The sequence below is a fragment of the Ambystoma mexicanum genome, chromosome 2p, assembly GCF_040938575.1.
Source record: "Ambystoma mexicanum isolate Mex_15411 chromosome 2p, UKY_AmexF1_1, whole genome shotgun sequence".
NCBI classification, from domain to species: Eukaryota; Metazoa; Chordata; class Amphibia; order Caudata; family Ambystomatidae; genus Ambystoma; species Ambystoma mexicanum.
In genome coordinates, this window is record NC_090923.1 from 1,403,239,251 (window position 1) to 1,403,257,227 (window position 17,977).

At 43.3% G+C, this 17,977-nt stretch overlaps 1 protein-coding gene across 30 annotated transcripts in view; it reads right to left on the minus strand.

Moving 5' to 3' along the window:
* The window catches only part of MAP4 (microtubule associated protein 4), a 2,534,981-nt gene that overhangs the window by 1,864,404 nt on the left and 652,600 nt on the right, over positions 1-17,977 (minus strand). For all 30 annotated transcript variants that reach the window (XM_069645850.1, XM_069645857.1, XM_069645873.1 and 27 more), the window contains one exon: positions 7,213-7,338. In XM_069645850.1, the coding sequence (XP_069501951.1) occupies positions 7,213-7,338 (126 nt within the window). The remainder of the gene's footprint in view (positions 1-7,212; positions 7,339-17,977) is intronic.

Consider the following 17,977-nt stretch of genomic DNA (forward strand, 5'->3'; position numbering starts at 1 on the left):
ATTAATGATAACTACTTTACAAGTGATGTACGTTTTCTAATTTGATTATCTGAATACTGTGAAAAAGGTTAAACCCATCAAAAGGAAGCCTATGCACTCAGTCTTGGTTTCTTGAATATCTTTTATCCACTTGTGCCATGCCAAATTTAGACATATGCCTCAGGCCACAGTGTCAACATGACCAGTGGCTGCCTCCAAAATGTCATTGGGGGATGGAGCAGTTCTATTTAGTCCAAAGTGGACAGCTAGATGAGTAAAGTGTTGGTCTCTAACATGTAGACAGCCTGTACTTTGCACGTCCAAATGCCATGGAAGGACTGACTTTGGCTTTTCTCTTCATAGTTCAATAATCCATTATTATAATAAGCATTGGCAAAGCCCATAGTCCAGTTAATACCACTATGGCAGTGCCCGTTTTGTCCATAGTTGTGTGGTATGCAGTAGACATGAAGCAAGTAGGAGTCTGCAAGCAAGTCTTACATGCAAACTCCTTATTTAAAGGTCATTGCCACAATTAAATATTAAGTACATCGCAGTGACCATACATGAATTTCACACCAAAGAGATTTGTTTTTCCATTTACTCATTTCAACTTCTTGTAATGTCCCTTCTCAGGTTGCCACCAAGTAGAGCCAGCAGAGGCAAGGGACACTGGGGTAGGGCTGAGCAAGGATCATGCCTAGGGTCTGGCCCTAGAAGCCCAATGCAGGTTTAGCTAGAGTCGCATGGTGGCTGGACCAGAGATGGAGACCAAGGGGGATGGCGGCACGCAGGCTGGGGGTTTAGAGGGGCAGTGTCTGTTTTAATGGGGAGAGGGCCTGGGAAAGAACAAGCGCATGTTGGTGGTGGGGGAGAGGAACAGCACTGCTGTTTTGGGGATGGCAGGGGGAGCAGAGAAACAAGATGGTGGCACTTGGGGCAGGGTGTGGACAGCATGAGTATTTCTTTTGAATAGAGAGGAGAAGGCTGGGGGAGTATGGGTATGATATGATTAGTTATTTATAACGCGCTTAATAACCAGAGGTTTCTAAGAGCGGACCCGAGGATCGAACCTGTGTTGATCTGTGTCGTCTTGCTTCCAAGACGAGCATGTTGCTGCTGAGCTATCCTCCCGAGACAAGGGCAAGGGGAACAATGCTGTAGAGGTATGGCAGCGCTTTTCTTACCTTTAAAGCAAGCCTCTACCCAGTCATTCCAGGAAGTGCTCTGGCCCATTCCAGCCAATGAAGTGGCTGGGGTGGGACAGGAATTCTGGCAGCCCGGACAAAAAGTCAGGTGCCGGGCACCTGAACGTGCTACCAGCACACCTGGAGCATTCATTTTTTATGATTTTCTGTATTAGGAGGCAGCAGGTGAAGCTCTTCATCGGTTTATAGTGATAATTTCGACAACAAAAATGTCGAAAGTCAAAATTTCGAAAAAAAAATGTCGACTTTTTTTTTTCAATGCATTTTTTTTTTTTTTTTTAAATGGGGGGGTTCCCCCCAACCCCCCTTTTTTAAATTTTTTTTTTTAATTGTTCCCGTTTTTTTAACTCCCGAACCCCTAAAATAAATATATAATTAAAAAAAACGAAAGTCGACTTTTTTTTTCGACATTTTTTTGTCGACATTTTTTTTTTCGAAATTATGACTGGCCACCCTCTTCATCAGCCCCTGCTTTGAGCGGGCACTGACCCAAGAGAGGCGTCAAGCCAGAGCCCCAGTTTAGGCCCAGGCCAGCCAAGCCCCACCGGCCTCGCCCAGCTCTATCATTAACTATCGAAGATTGATGATGCTCCTTGCAGTGCCCTTTCCTGTGAAGGCAAATTAGGAGGTTTGCATGTGGCCTGGACAGATCTCTAACAGTTCAGGTCCTGCATGGATAATGGCCCAACAGTTTTGCAATGTGCTTGTGCTATGTATGTGTTGAAGGGCCATATGCCATATGCCACTAATGTTACTAAAAAGTTGAAGGTGGGAAGGGGCACGGACATGACTGACACTGTATGGAACCGCGTCTAAAGGGACCTTCAAAATCATTTTGTAAAGTTGGCTACCTTAGACTGAAAATGTTGGATGGGGAGGGGTGTGTGCGGCTGTATGAGTGAGAAGAACATGTTACTTACCCCTGGAAACCTTCTTTTGACTCGATGTTCCTCCCACGTATTCCTGATCTTTGATATTCGATAACCAGCTTCAGCTTCTTCAGAGATTTTCTTTGGCAGAGGACACTGTGCATCGATGCATTTGTCCCTCGAGGTCCTCCGTCTCTAGGGTGATGTCATCTAAGGTTTATATAGCATGCACGGCGCAATGGCTTCAGTTCTGTTTTTTCTTTTTGTAGAACTACCCGCATAACCACAGGTTTGACCGTATGAAGCTTTGAAGGAGCGAAATCTAATAGCATGGGAAATTCTACTGTGGGGTAGGCTGGGTTGCCGATGAGGAATACGTGGGAGGAATATCCAGTCGAAAGAAAGCTACCACGGGTAAGTAACTTGTTCTTCAAATGGATTGTGTCCTCCCACATAGCCTCATCTTTGATAGACTCTGAAAGCCGTGTTTGTTTTGGTGGAGGGAGTAAGAAGTTTCTCAATGCTTTCCATGAACCGAATGAAGACAGCTTTTCCAAAGCTTCCATCCTGACTGAGGGAAGAATCAAGGCAGTAATGCTTCGTGAACTTGTGTAAAGAAGACCACATAGCTGCCTCACAAATGTTTTTGATAGGAACACCTCTTTGCAGAACTGAAGAGGCAGCCATGGTCCTGGTGGAATGGGCCCTCAAGCCATCTAGAGGATATTTGCCCGCCAGCCTGTAGCATTCTGAAATTGCTAGAATTATCCATTTGGATAAGGTCTGCTTTGTCACAGTGTGACCCAGTTTGTGACCTGTATAGCCTATAAAAAGCTGATCACATATACAAAGTTTGGATAATCTAGATATGTTGAAGCTTAGAGCTCTACGTGGATCTAATCTGTATAACCTCTCTTCCTCCTTGCCAGGATGAGGCGGAGGATAGAAAGTGGGTAATACAATTTTCTGTCCTACAAGAAAATCTGAAATGATCTTAGGCAAAAATGCAGGTTTAATCCTCAGGATGACCTTATCCTTGTGGAACATTGTAAAGGGTGGTATAGATGATAGTGCCTGCAATTCAATCACTCTACGGGCTGTGTATTAAAATGGTTTTAAACGTTAGCAACCTTAATGGACATGAATGCAGAGGTTCAAAAGTTGCACACAAGAAATGTTAACACCAGATTAAGGTCCCAAACTGGAACCTGGAAAGAAGATTAGGGTGAGGCGGGCAGTGGGAGGGGGGGGGCACATTGGCTAGTCCCTTCAGAAATTGTGCTACCAGTGGGATCTTAAAATATGAAGACTCCTCAAACGAGCGCTTGAAGATGGATAGCACTGCCAAATAGCCTTCAATTGTTCCAAATTGGAGCACCAGATTGGCGTGGTAGAGTAGAAAAGTATAACACCTCTGGTGTTTTGCATAGTAAAGGATCTATAATCTTGTCCTTGCACCAGCTGCAGAATCTGTTCCAACGATAACGGTACAAGGACTTCGTTGCTGGCCTTCTGGCCGAAAGAAAAATCTCCATTACGTCATCTGGGAGGTCCCAATCCTTGTATCTCAGCCTCTCCGAAACCATGCGTGAAGGCTGAGAGTCTTGACCTCTGGATGGAGGTCCTCTCTTTGTGGAAGACTTATTGGAAAGCAGATGGGCATGTCCAGAAGGTCCGGGTACCATGTCCTCCTGGCCAATCTGGGGCAATTAGGATCATGAGTTTCCTGAACTTTCTGAACCGCCTAATCACGTGAAGAATGACTGGGACCGAAGGAAATGCATACAGGAGTGGAAACTCAGTCCACTATGAGCGCGTTCCCTAGCGGTCCTCTTGGGGGAAATTCCCTGGAGCAGTACAGTTGGCACTTCCGGTTGACACTGGTTGCAAACAGATCCACTTGAGGGGTTCCCCAAAGGGTGAAGATCTCTTGAACTTCCTGAGCTAGTTCCACTCATGGGAGACTGCTCTGCCTGCTCTGACCGTCCGCCGCTGTGTTCTCCTCTCCGGCTAGCTGAACTGCCGATAAGGAGATTCCCTCTTGAATTGCCCAGTACCAGCGCTGCATTGCCTCTCTTCACAGTGGTAGTGACCAGACACCTCTCTAGTTGAGGTAGTACATGGCCAGTGTGTTCCCGTCATTATCAGGACATTCTTTCGCGTACAGAGGGCAGAAAGGCCTTCAGCGCAAGTCTGATTGCCCTCAGCTCCAAAAGATTGATGTGTAGTTTGGACTCTGATGGAGACCAATGATGGATACTATTCTCAAAACGGCTTGATCCACAGTGTGGGGTTCACAACTTCTTACTCCATGGAGAAGTACTTCTATTATACAAAAAGAAGTTTACAATTCGAAAGTGTCTATCTGAAAGGATATCCTAACTAGCAAACAATAACATACCATATTATTTCATTAACACATACTTAAATTTCATTACTCACATGTAGTGAAAATTCTCTCTTCAATCATAAAAAATGATGATATCACATAAAACAATTACAAAAGTAAAAAAGCAACACAAGTATATCTGTATAAGTGGGTCCTAATGGTACGATTTTTATAAGGTCAATACAGTGTCAACAATTCACACTCAGATCCTTAAGCCACAGAAGAATCTGGCTGTTTCATATTCTTTGATGTATTCAATAGGTTCCCAACTTGCACAAGTTTCTGTCCCTTAGACACACAGAATGTAGGACATTCTGCAGGGGTATAAAATGTCTTGTGTCGATTGTATTCAAAAAAGCTTCTAACATTGAGGGGATACTCTGCAGGTCAAAAAAGAAGGCACTAATTAGTACCGTATCTCTTTATATAGGTCATTTTAATTTAACCATTTAATAACCCTAACCCCCAAAGGTGCACAGTATATTATTAATCACATACCTCTCTGTCTCGTGGGATAATTGTCACCTGCTTGGTGTGCAGGACGCCAAGATGGGCCTGCTGAAGGTAGTAGGTTTGGGAAACCGGAAGGAATCATGCAAAAAGGAAGGAAAATAAGGGTCTGTTAGTAGTCGTGAGGACCAGTCTTTCCTGGGTGCCACACCTGCTGTTCCTGGAATAAAGGAAGTCACATAAGGAATAGGGACCACACTGGCGGTCCATAAGAACATACACAATTGGTATGTGACGAACCGTCATAGCCAATGGAGAAGAAATTTCCTCTGAGAAGGAAAGCTCAACATCATTTGAAATCAAATAGGGAAACACTCCTAAACCAACCTTGTCCAGAGAAGAATGCAGACTCTTGGGGAGAGGGGGGATGGAACAATACAGCAGAGGCCTTAGTATGTTACTTTTCCTTCTGATTTTCACCCATTTTGCAGGCTCACCTGCTGTTGCCTTGAAAGATCTGCACCCTCCTAAAGAGAAACAGGCAAGGTGTTGGGCACCTCTGTTGCCCTATGAAGAGGACAATGCTACATAGGCTCTAAGGAGGCACTGGCTCCTTAGTGACTTTAGCCATGGTGTCAAAAGTATCTGGAAAATACTCTTGACAGCTCTTCCTGAGCGGGCCGGGTGTACATCATGGCAAAGACTGATAAGCCTTGCAAGCCCCACAGGGACCAGGTGTACCTGATGGAGACGGCATTGAAAGTTACCAGTCCTCACATTGCAGCTGGTAAAAGCAAGTAAAAAATGACATTCCTTAAGGATTTCCAGTAAATGATCTGCCCTCCACCCTGAGTCCAGAGACCAATTGAAGGGCTGGAGGGCACTTCAGGGTGAGGCCCAGTGACTACCGCCTCTCGGCGAAGGAAGAGGTCAGAGTATCCCCTTTTGACTGAGTGGCATGTGGGCAATGTGTCATCCGGGAAGGAGTTTGGGAAAATTAAATTACTTACCTTGTTTTGCACAAAGTGTCTGATGTTCTTGTGGAGGAAGTGTCCTAGAAACAAACTCCCACCTTCTGAGTGAATGCACCGAAAGAATGTCACAAAATAATCCATGACCATCTACTTTAGCCACAGAGTGTAGGTCCACCATAGAACAAGACCTGCTGCAGCCTCACCACATATAGATTTGACTTGGGCATATGAGGGACGGGCCCAAAAGAAAAATGACGTAACATGCAATAAAATCAAACCACTCAGAAAAAGCTTCTACCCAGTCAAGAGACGAGACGAGGACTGTCAATTGGTGCAGGGAGCATGAGTTAGGAAGGTACCACACGTAGAGTTTAGGCCAGTGCGCATTCACATAGCATTTATTCAATTCCATTGCTGCTCTGGATAAAGCGCGATGGACACCCCATAAGTAGAGATAAAGGAAGACATAAGGCTATTGATATAATGTGCAATCTGGTGAGAGCATCAGTCACTCTTAAAAAAATAGCCAAGGGGTTGGATTTGTTACAGGAACTTAGTCCTTCTACCAAAAGGCCAATCACAGAGGTAAAATGTAATCTATCCTAACAGTCATATTCCAGGAAATCAATAGGGTCAAAGGGGAAATCGGATTGGGTGTCACAATTAGAGCAACGACAAACTTCCCAATGAAGTGAAGCTCAAATAACTTTTAGAACTATCAAGTGATACCGCTGCCTCTCTATTCTCTGCCCAGTTTCCTCTGTGGTTATGGAGCAGAGCCCTGTTATGGTCTCTTTTCAGAACTGTGTTTGCCGATTATTGGGAATTGCTTTTGCATGCTTTCTCTGCAACCAAAACGAGGGAAGACAGTTTGGCGCTAGATAAGCCTATACAAGAACAAAGTCTCATTGCTAAAATGACTGTTAAATAGCATTTATTTCACACAAACAAAATGAGGATATACGGTGGCAGATATTGTGTTAGTTCATGATAAACACAGTTCTGTCACACACGATTTAGTGGGAATCAGACCACTAAAAGCATTACCTATTCATGCTTAGCGGGACTTTAGACACATAGGAACCATAAGGTAGCTTATGTAAAAGTCCCAAAAGGGTTCACATCATGGCACAAAGGTGAAGTGCAGTACAGGTGGCATAAGCATCCTGTTAGGTTTGGAATAGATGAAAGCTGGACAAATCAATCCAGCAGAAACTATATGTGATCATCTCAAAACGGTTCCCCTTTAGAAAAGGTGGCCATCAATTTCATGTCCTCACAAGCCAGATTACAGTGCATTTGGAAGAGGAACTGATAAATCAAAAGAGTGCATAACATGCTACCTGGATCTTGTACGGGTTGGAAAATTGGTTGTGGTTCAAAGCAAAGATCTTGCTCCAATTGCCAGGGCTCCTTCAGTGAGTGGAATTCAGAGAATAACGTTTCATTTCCAGATACTCTTGAAGATCCTGAAATGTGAAAGAGATATAAACATAAGCAATGTCATCACCTCAAACAGTTCAACAAGTGAAATAGTAAGGTCAAACACTTGTGTCCCCTCAGCTACAACCCAACAAATACAAAACAGATCAACAGTCTCAACAACTTAATGTATACAGAACAAATGCTTCTAAACCGTGTTTTATTGTAATTGAGATATCAGATGCGGACGTGGGGTAGTAAACCTTGCTAAGGACCAACAGGAATACATAAATAAGGGCAAAAGACAACTTGTGGATATGCTCAGTACTATAAAAGATTAGGGAATCACATTCAAGAGCTCAAAGATCAATGGAATGGAAAACAGGTTAAATTGGCATTACAAGATCGTATTAACAGACTGAACATCTTACAATGCAAACACCCTATAACAATGCCTAATGTTCGGGATACTTCAGCCCCCTCACACCATGTTTTATTTCCCGAATGAGGTCACATACTGAAGCTACATTGAACGATATCTGCAACCACTAATGCCATCTCTGTCCTCAATTACACGACACCATGGATGTCCAAAGTCATACTAGAAATAACATTGTCTGAAAAGTACCAATTAGATGACCTAGACAAGACATCAATTTATACCAGTATAAAAACATGAACGGGGATTGTACACCATTGCCTACTTACTTAGGATTAAATCAGTGCCATTCATGGAACAAAATGTCAGCAGAATTATTTAATTTACAATTCACCACATAATTTTCAGTTAAGGATCTATTAACAGATACACGGGCTCTGCAACAGGGGCTATTTATATCCACTCCTATGTTTCTGCATAGGTAACAAGCGTTTCTGCATAGGTAACAAGCATTTCCGAACAACCAAGTTGTTTTTTGTGAATGTTGCATAGATGACACATGGGGTGGGGAAAAAGAATCCCTCAGGAGACATGCTATATATTAATAGTAACATCAAAAAACAAACTTACGCTACTGAAAAGTAACACATCACCATTCTTAACATAATTTATACCAAATTAAATACTACGCAAACCCCTTTTCAGGGAAGAAGCTGCAGCAGATTCCATCTCGCATGCCAAGAGCAGTCATCCAGGATATCCCACTAAAAACATGTTTACACCTAATGAGGACCTGTGGCAAGGCTTTAGAAATTTTGAAACATGTGCCAGATTTTGAAATTGTGCTTATGAGTGCAAGTTGTTATACCTAAACTCTTGATGTAGCCACACAAAAGAAAGAAAGGACACATCCATTACAAATCACTTCTACAAAGACTTAGGGATGAAAAAATAAAATCAGACCGAGTATGTAGTATAATGGCAATAGCAAAATAATCGACGTCTACTACTAAACATTGGCTTACCTTGAACATAAATGAAGACATTAAATCAACCTCCCTGCCCCTACAGGAAAGCCCAAACTCAGGAATAGCATAAATCCCAGCTTTCCAAAAGCTCCCAGCTTTTACTTACAACACCTACCTGCAGTACGTTATAGATGCGTACAATGTGTAATATACAAGCACATCACACATACAGATAGGTGTCACGTAGGTGGCAGAGGCCGATCTTGGGTAAGGTTATGAATGTGAATGGATGCCAAGTGAAAAGGGACTATGAGTATCGGACGGCCTAGATCTGGATAGAGACGCAAATATGCTCCTGCACCCCAGCTGGAGAGAATACGGAAATTCAGTGCCTCACTTAGGGACAGCAATGCCATATAACCAATCCACTAACAATTTCACCCCTCTGCATACACCTCTCAAACTCTAACCAAACACAACCACAAGCCTACAACACAACAATCCGCACAAACTTCACTACACTGCAACAACAAAACAAATCACACACAGACTTGCACAACAGCACACAACGACTATCGACCGGATAACACCCCAAGCGCAGCCAACAGAGTTACCGGGTTGAGGCTGCCAACCCCACATCACTGCTCTCTTGCTTATTTCCACTAACTCAACCCCACCCACCTCCCTTTTTCAAAGCCGCCAGAGGACCACTCCAGTGGTGATAGTGCACGGTACAAATATCCTTTAACATCAAACATGGAACTAAATTAAAGAACCCATTTGGGCATCCTCAAAAACAAAAACTTTATTACCGCTCTCACATTTACAATCTTTGTCAATGAATTAGCTACAGCATCCTACCTAAAAAAAAGGACACTTAGACTAAACCTCTAATTCTGCAAGAAAGTCTTTCATATCAACATGAGGACTTCTTCCTAACACAAATTAAGGTAGTGCTTCACAGTCATCAATTAAAACAACTAGCAATTGCAGAACCTCGAGCAACTTGACAGGGAGCAATAGATCTAGTCATCCATCTCACAGTTTCAACAGCTGGTTGCAAGGTGGTACATGGGAGTGCGAGGTAGCAAGTCTTGTTTTATAATGAGCAAAAAGTAAATGAGGATGTAATATCCAAAAGTCTCTCAACCAAACACCTCTGCTTCTCCTACTGAGGCCACATTACAGATTGAACCCAAACTATGGGAACGGAATGGAATGGAGAAAGACAGACAAGGGGAATATAGGCCACACAATGGGTCCCCAATTAGAATTCTTGAAGTGCCCCTTCAACAATGCAGAGGAACTGATGCCGATCAGGTGCCTTAGAAAGTCTCTTACAGTGGCAGAGAAAATATGTATGCCTAACTATCATGTACAAAAATGCCTTCAGTTACACAGAAACAAACAGTGCTCGGTCATAGATAGCAGAAAACAGATCTGCATTTGTGAAGCACTTTTGGCTTTTCCCAAAATCGTATTCTGCTAGATTGTTGAAAACAACAAAATCAAATGATAGTATTACTCTATGAAGGAGCACCAGGAATATTTATAGATATTAAATTTGTAAAGAAGCAGGCCCTGGTACACAACTAAACCTACAGCAGAAATCATTAGCTCATAGGACTGTAGTCCATTACCTTCAGATAATGGGATGGCACAAATTGCAGTACTTCTAATGACAACCAAATCAGGACAACTTGAGATGATCCAGTTAGATATCATTGATGCTACTAGAGACAACATGGCTCAAAACACACTCATTAACTAGACTAACAAAAGCCTACACCCCCCTCCTATTGTAGAATTTACAAGCAAGAAAACAGAGTTAAATACATATTTGCGCCTTGAGACAAACAGATGTTGTAACCAGACAGACTACCAGAAAAATATATTGTCAATGCAGATGTACTCTGTGAAAAGACTGCAAACATAACTACACACCACACTCGTGACCCAGCAGCTATCAAGGATGCCCATTGAATCCGCTTTGCCCCACTGCAGGGCTGGCGATGTTGGGGCAGTGGTTACAGCAAAGGGACATGTGCTTACTATCATTTTGGAATGGAATATTTATATGAAGGGGGTCCGATTAGCAGACCTCCCTTTCAGAAAAGAATTGACCAACATCATTTTATGCTAATATAAAGAAAAGCTAGGGTGTTCAGATGTATTTATTGTGTATTTGATAGGCGCTTATACAGCAAGTCAATTCTGTTTCAAAGCACCCGCAGTACAAAAGGGCAAAAACATCGGATTGAAACAAATACAGTGGAGGATAAAGACGAACCTACTATGCCTTGTGAGTATTCAGAATGTGCAAGTGCGGGGAGAAGAGAGGAGTGGGGGAAGGTGCTGGAGTGTCTGCACTCGTGGGTGAGTAGCAGATTTAAGTGCCTAGTGTAGTAAGTGCTATGAGGCGTACAGCTGCATTGGATAGGTGCGTGCAAGCCTACAGGATGAAGGAAGGGGATGTGCAGAGGCAAGGGCTGTGAATAGGGAGACGCTGAGGTGATTGGGTGTGGAAGGCTCTGTACCCTGTACATGGAAATCAGTCATAGTTGACATCCGAGACGTTAATCAAAATGACAATAGTGCAATAGGTTGACTTAATTTACAGCAATTTAAGATGATCAAAATGAGTTTCAGTGTTCCACAGTTGGTTTGGCAGGGCAACACTGAAGAGGATTATGAAGGGTTTTGGTATTTGATTTCCCTACTGATTTTAGTTTAAATTCAGAGTTCACTGCCATTTAATAAGAGGCAGGGAAAGTGAGGGCAATTAAAAAAACGGTTAATTGTAGATTTGACCATATATTTGACCAATGTAAACAATAATTGAATGCCGTTTCCGTAACAAAACACTTGCTGAATTAATTTTTTCTCCCCACATTTTCTTTCATGTTCAGATGTCATTAGATTCCAATTGGTCGTTGGGATGAAATAAGAGAAATGTTATCCAGCACACGACACTTAACTTAAGAGTGACATTTCCTGTAAGAAGATTTTTACAATGGTTTACGTGTAGTAGCAAACAGTTAGGTATTTTTTTATACAAAAGGTTTACACTATAGATGTCAACCTTTTAAAACCTTTTAAATTGGGCTTTCTCATTTTGAGGGAGCGCCTTGAAGCATGGAATCCAATATTCCAAACGTCTTCCTGATGTAGTTCACAGACTAAATCAAAAACTTTCCTGTCACTAGCTTTCTTTTGACTGGAATTTTAAATGCACAATTGCACCAAATAAAACTGGTATGTGGAAGTATAGGGAACAAACAAAAGCCCTGTGTTACTACCAGCTTCCATTCATTACTTCTCGTTCAGATCTGAATGGAGCAGCACGATCCGGTAAACAATAGAGTGAAGTCCACCCTACCCTGTCGTAGTCGAACACAAGTTACCTCTGAAGGTGCTCATGGGAACACACGCTGGGAACTAGAGAATGTGCACTTAAACCTGCATGCTATATTAACATTAGTCCGAGGGTGTCCTTGCCCTGGGCCTCTCACAAAGTATGGCAAATGAGTTTTGAGTTAGGTCCCGGTGGCTATGTAATGTATGCCGTCACATTGTCAAAGTGCATATTCTAAATGTACATGGTTTTCTTTGAGCATTTTCCTCATGCACTTTCCTATATGCATTAACCTACAATGATTTATAAAGAGCTTGGAGAACGATCTGTATAGCAAATCCATAATATCCTACTTACGCTTGTATAAATATTGGCCCAGAGAAGACACAAAGTGCAACAAATCAAATCTTACCATGGACCATTTACTGTTTGCTTTTGTTCACAATCCCTGTGCATCAAATAAACATGGCTGACTGCACAATTCTGTCACTGCCATTAACTCAATTTCTTGCACAAGCATTAATTCTATGGGGAATTGAAGCATGTTTTAGAATTCATGAATCATAATGGCATTGACAAAGGCTTCATTTGGTTCTTCTTTACTTCAAAAGAGTTGCGTTTGTCCCTTTAACAAACTTATTAGCTAGCTGTACGGAGATGGTACAGCCTTCCTGGCCTTTACATTATTTCGCAGGTGGTCATCAAATTCTCTGATATTATATTTATTTTGGACCTTCATTTATTTTCCCCTCACTGCCAATTTAACATCTGATGGTCTTCACTTACTTGCATCCTATGCTGCACTTACTAAACGGGCCACAATAATACTAGATTAGATTTCTATCCCAAAGCAACCACTTTGTATACTGCAAATCAGATCATGTTCTGCTTCCCGAGGAACGAGCCTTGCCAGTGTTGATCCCTTTCCATTGATTCTGCTAACCTCAGCTACGTTTCCGCAATGTAAAATGTATACAGCCTTGCCTATACATCTTGAGGCTGGGGAACACTTGTAGATGTAGAGCTTGTTCTTATTCCAAAATATGCCGAAGATTATGTACATTGAACAATTCTGGCCTTTGCTAAGCCTAGCCAACAAATGTTTGAAAATAAACCACCCTCATTAATTTTGTCTAAACAAATAATGCTGTGTTTGTATCAAAAACAAAACCTGTTATTTTTCAAACATTTGAGCAGGAGACAGTCGTGGTTCTCATAAAAAGCACCCTTGGTAAACGCTAAATGATAATTATACACAACACATTACTTATTTTTCCACAAATAATGGGATTTATGGAATAACCCAGATCCTACTATTTGGCGATAAAAAAGTTAACAGTAGACTTATACTATGTTTTTCTAACTCTCCTCTTTGCTGTAATCATTCAATGCAATAGTATTCTATCCTCCACTCTGATGCACATTTCACTGCTTTCACCCGTTACAGAATCACATAAATCAAAACATTTTTGTAACTTTTTACTTTGTTGCCTCCAATCTTATAGCTTGTGGTTTTGTAATGACCTCTATCCTTAAATTTACATTTCTAGCAATGGGTTTGTTTATGGAGAAATATCCCCGAGTTGATACCACCACCACAAAAAAATCCTACGGCACAATCTGGTAGAAGAAACCTGCCGTTTTTAATCCCAATACTTTATTATGTTTAAAATAATAAATCATGGAATTAAGGTGGTGCCTTAACTTTCTTCACTGGTGAAGACGCACACAATCCTTAAGTAGATGCAGTTGGTCTACAGAAAGGGAAAAGCAACCTGCCTGCTATTCCTGTGGCACACTGCCTCAAACAGTGGGTGACGCCGGGTTAGGATCGAAGTAATCCTAAACACATGAAAACATCACGCCACAATCCAAGGACGCGAATTTTGGTTTATAGAAATCCCAGGCACCCGATCTGGTTAAAGTGTTGTGTGCAAAAAGGTCAATCTTTATTAAACAAAATTATACAAATTGTCCAATTCAAATTTCATGTAATACAGTCATGGACAAAGGAAATAACCTGTAATGTTTCAAATGTAGCCACACGTTCCGTCTTGCCACCAGACTTCATCAGGTTAGTATACATTTTGATTCTATCAATAGAGAACAGAACCTTTCAATTGCTCTTTCTTGACACATCACATGATTCGTAGAACTACATTTTACATAGTCAAAATTGCTTTTTTGGAAATGTGTGGACCGCAGCACCTACCCTCAAGGAATGAGTTCAGTGTGTTTATCCCTTTTTCCACAGGTGTAATGCTGTTGGACTGTATTTCGAATATAGCTGCTTGGTGTGTTTAGCCACTGTTTTGTGCCACTACCCTGCATCTCTTTCCACAGGGACTGCACCATAGGCCTGCATATCAAAGCTACCTGCTTGTTGACTCTAGCTACTGTTTGGTGCCAGTGCCCTGCATTTTTTCCACAGGGTCCATGCCGTAGGCCTGTATTCCAAACCAAATAATGTGATCACATCGAAAAAAAAAAAGTGAATAGGAAAATACTGATTTTTTAATCCCCACAGCCCCACCCATAGTCCCGTGTATATGTTGTATTACCCTATACCCCTCCCCCTACATGTACATTTCATGGAAAAGTGCTTTTCGAAATCAGCATTTTCATGTGCGATATTTTCTTTGGCTCAGTGATGACCAATACCTTCCAAACCTAGCTGCTTGTTGAATGTACTGTTTTGTGCCCCTACCGTGCACCTTTTCCTTTCCACAGGGATAGTGCCGTAGGCTTGCTTTTACCTCCACTGGAGTTAGGTGCCGTTTCTCTTAACTCGCACCGCTGCCCTTCTTCTGTACCCGCCACACTGTACTCCATACAAGAGATCCACCTGCACCCTCATCCAGCCAGGACGGATTTCGCACTCGACTGCAGCTGCTAGTGGCTCCCTTGCCACATTCATACCCCTCCCTCCTTTCGGACTCAGGCTGCAGGTCCTCCACCACACTGAGCAGCTTCAAAGTTCGAGGGGCATTCTGGTGCACCAGAAACCTCTCCACACCATCATCCAGAACCCTACCCCTACTTACCACTTTTCCCTCCTCGACATGGCCCTCCAGGAGAACACCCTCGCCCCCTCCCTTCCAGCCTTCCCAAACTGACCCCTGCCCATCCCAATCGGACCTCCCACCAGACTCTCCGCCATGGATGAACTACACTCCCAGACAGGTAGGTGGGAACATCAATGAGTCACGCAAGGAGTCAAGAAGACCATATTGAGCACGCACAGAAAGTATTAGAGTTGATCTGTATATGTGATCTGATCTGCACCCCCTCATCGAAATTACAAATTTGCCACGATTCACTGGTACGTATTGCACTACATCTTAATGGAAGATCGACATAAAGCTTCCAGGGCACATCCACCCACCTGCATGCATCTGCAACAATGAAAATTGAAAGCCTCTTCAGCAAAGTACATTTGCCTGCTACGATATTCCCCTTTTTAGTGCATGTTATGTGAACAGGAGTCCCCAAAATACTTGTAACTGATCTGGGATTTAATTAACTCTTGGGACATTAATCTAAATATTCTGTGATCATTGTACTCACTTTTAGTTTGTCTTTCCATGGGCATGGACAGGGAGGGAAAACCACCAGCTTCAGGCAACAACGCAGGCAAGCTTTTCCTTTGTGCTATGTTACAGGGCCGCTGATCCAACCCTGTAAAGGCTGAGAGGGAACCCGACCAAGACAACCCTGGGAGACAGAGAATGTGCAGTTATTAACAACCCAGTAGGGATGTATGGGACTGGTAGGTGGATCCCAAGACCAGGGAAGTTTAGAGAGGAAAGGGACGTTCCTAGGGCCAATCATTCCCAGTCCCTTACAATCAAAACCAGAAGCAGCCATTTCGACCATTACGTTTTAAAATAAACACCCTTAGACTTTCCATAAGAAGCAGCATGGTTCTTTGTGACAGGCCGCCCCGTCACATAACCCACATGCTCACAAAATCCCTCTTGTGTAATCAGTTCCTTTATTGGCAAAGGCATATGTATTCAGTGCTGCAAGGTATAAAAGGACCTTATAAAGAGACCCCCTCCCCCCCAGCAGTTCATCCAATTGGAACCCCAATAGGATTCCTCCTGTCGGATGGAATCTCTTGCTTTTCCGTTTTCCCTACATGCTCCTCTCTTCCCAAGTGTTTACAGTTTAAAGATCCAGAAAACTCCACCCATGCAGCAACATTTGATGCAACATTTTCAGATTAGACCTACCCTGCGATGGCCTCCCTTCACCAACTCAACCCCACTAAGTCTTCCTCTTTGCTTTCCTTAGCCTACTGAATTCACGGTGTTATAAAGGGCTGTGTAAGCTATGAAGCATTCATCACTTCAGGAATATGAACTCAAAATTGTGTTGAAATATGCATTTCCCTTATAATTCTCTAAACAGACATGACAATAAGAAGTATACATTCAGAAGAAATTTCTGAATGAGAAGGCATCTTTAGATTTGTGTACCTACATGCATAACGGTTCTTAAAATATTTAAATATATGCAAATTTCACACATTTAATATATCATTTTTATATGCATTTGCCCAGTGTTTTTCTGCTGAATTCAGATCTATTTTAGGCTTCATATCAAAAACTATTGTGAAGTTATATTTAAAAATGTATTTCCCGGACTTCAAGATGGCGGCCGGAGGAAGCAGACGTGCGTAAGCGTCTCTCCCACAGGGCAGCAGCAGAAAAGAAAAATAATAAAGCATTGGATGGTGATACCACACAGGAGCCCCCCCAGGGAACAAATCACACAATTAAAGGATAAACAAGAGAAACTCTGAGGGGACCGTAACCGGGAGAAACAGAAGGCTAAACTGCCTCGTGGAAGGCGAGATCCTGCGTATGAAGAGCGGGTAAGAAAGGAAAGCCCGCCCGAAAACAGAACTCTCTGGGTGCACCAAGGAATGAGAGGGGGGAATCAGATACCGGCAGAGAGCGGCAAAGGCGGGCATTATATTGCGGAGAAGAGACCTTCAGGGCAGAGACCAAACGAGGTGGGCGCCCTAGAACGAAGCCACACCAGAGCCAGCACAGGTTGGGAGCTAAGAGGGGAAGAGAGCACAGCTGCGGCACCGAGAAGGGGCAGACCGAATGTATTGATATGTCAGTGAAGAGAGACTCCCCGCCTTTCGGCCCCCCGCCAGCAGGCAGCATAGGTGTGCGGCTTTGCTTCCCCCGCCCGGAACAGCTACAGTCCGGGAGGAGGGATAGGGAGTACCGCACGCGGCGAGCAGACCAAGGAAGGCAAAGAGGAGCAGCCGACAACCAGAGCCCTGCGAGAAGGCACCCGCGGAAGAGGGAGGAACGAGGAGAAACGGAAAGTCGGGCGGCCGCCGACAAAGGAGGAAACAAGGTACGGAGTAGTAGGGGCGGAACAGATTACAAGACAAGGCACCCCCCGCCTGTCTCCCCGATCCAAGACAACCCAGGAGGTGGGGGGGGGGGTAGAGGGCACCAACGGAAAAGCAGGTGACACGCATTCCTAAACGGCAGAGTGGTAACATGAGGGGAGGTAGGGAAACGCTCTTGGAGACACCAGATGAAAGCACCGCAACCAAGACCTACAAAAGGAGTCATACTGGCACAGGGCCTAGAAGAGAAAGGAAACAGAGGGGAACAAGCACAAAGAAAAAAACCCTGGAGGGACACCGCAACATCCCATAGAGAATAGTGCCCCACATGAAGTGAGGGCAATAAGGAGAACAGGCACACAAGGTGGGCACACGGACGGCCTGTCCTCCCCCCACAAGCGCAGAGAGGCCAGATCCCCACTATCAACTAACTTTCACCACAGGATAAGACCCCTCTCCTGATTTCAAAGGGAAAAGAAAAGGACGACAGACACAAACAGGGCCACAAGCGGGCAACATAAGAGTGGACCATATAACCGCACCCATACATACGAGCGAGCAGAAGTGTGCTGTGAAAATACGCCCCCCCAAAAATCCAAGGGATAAG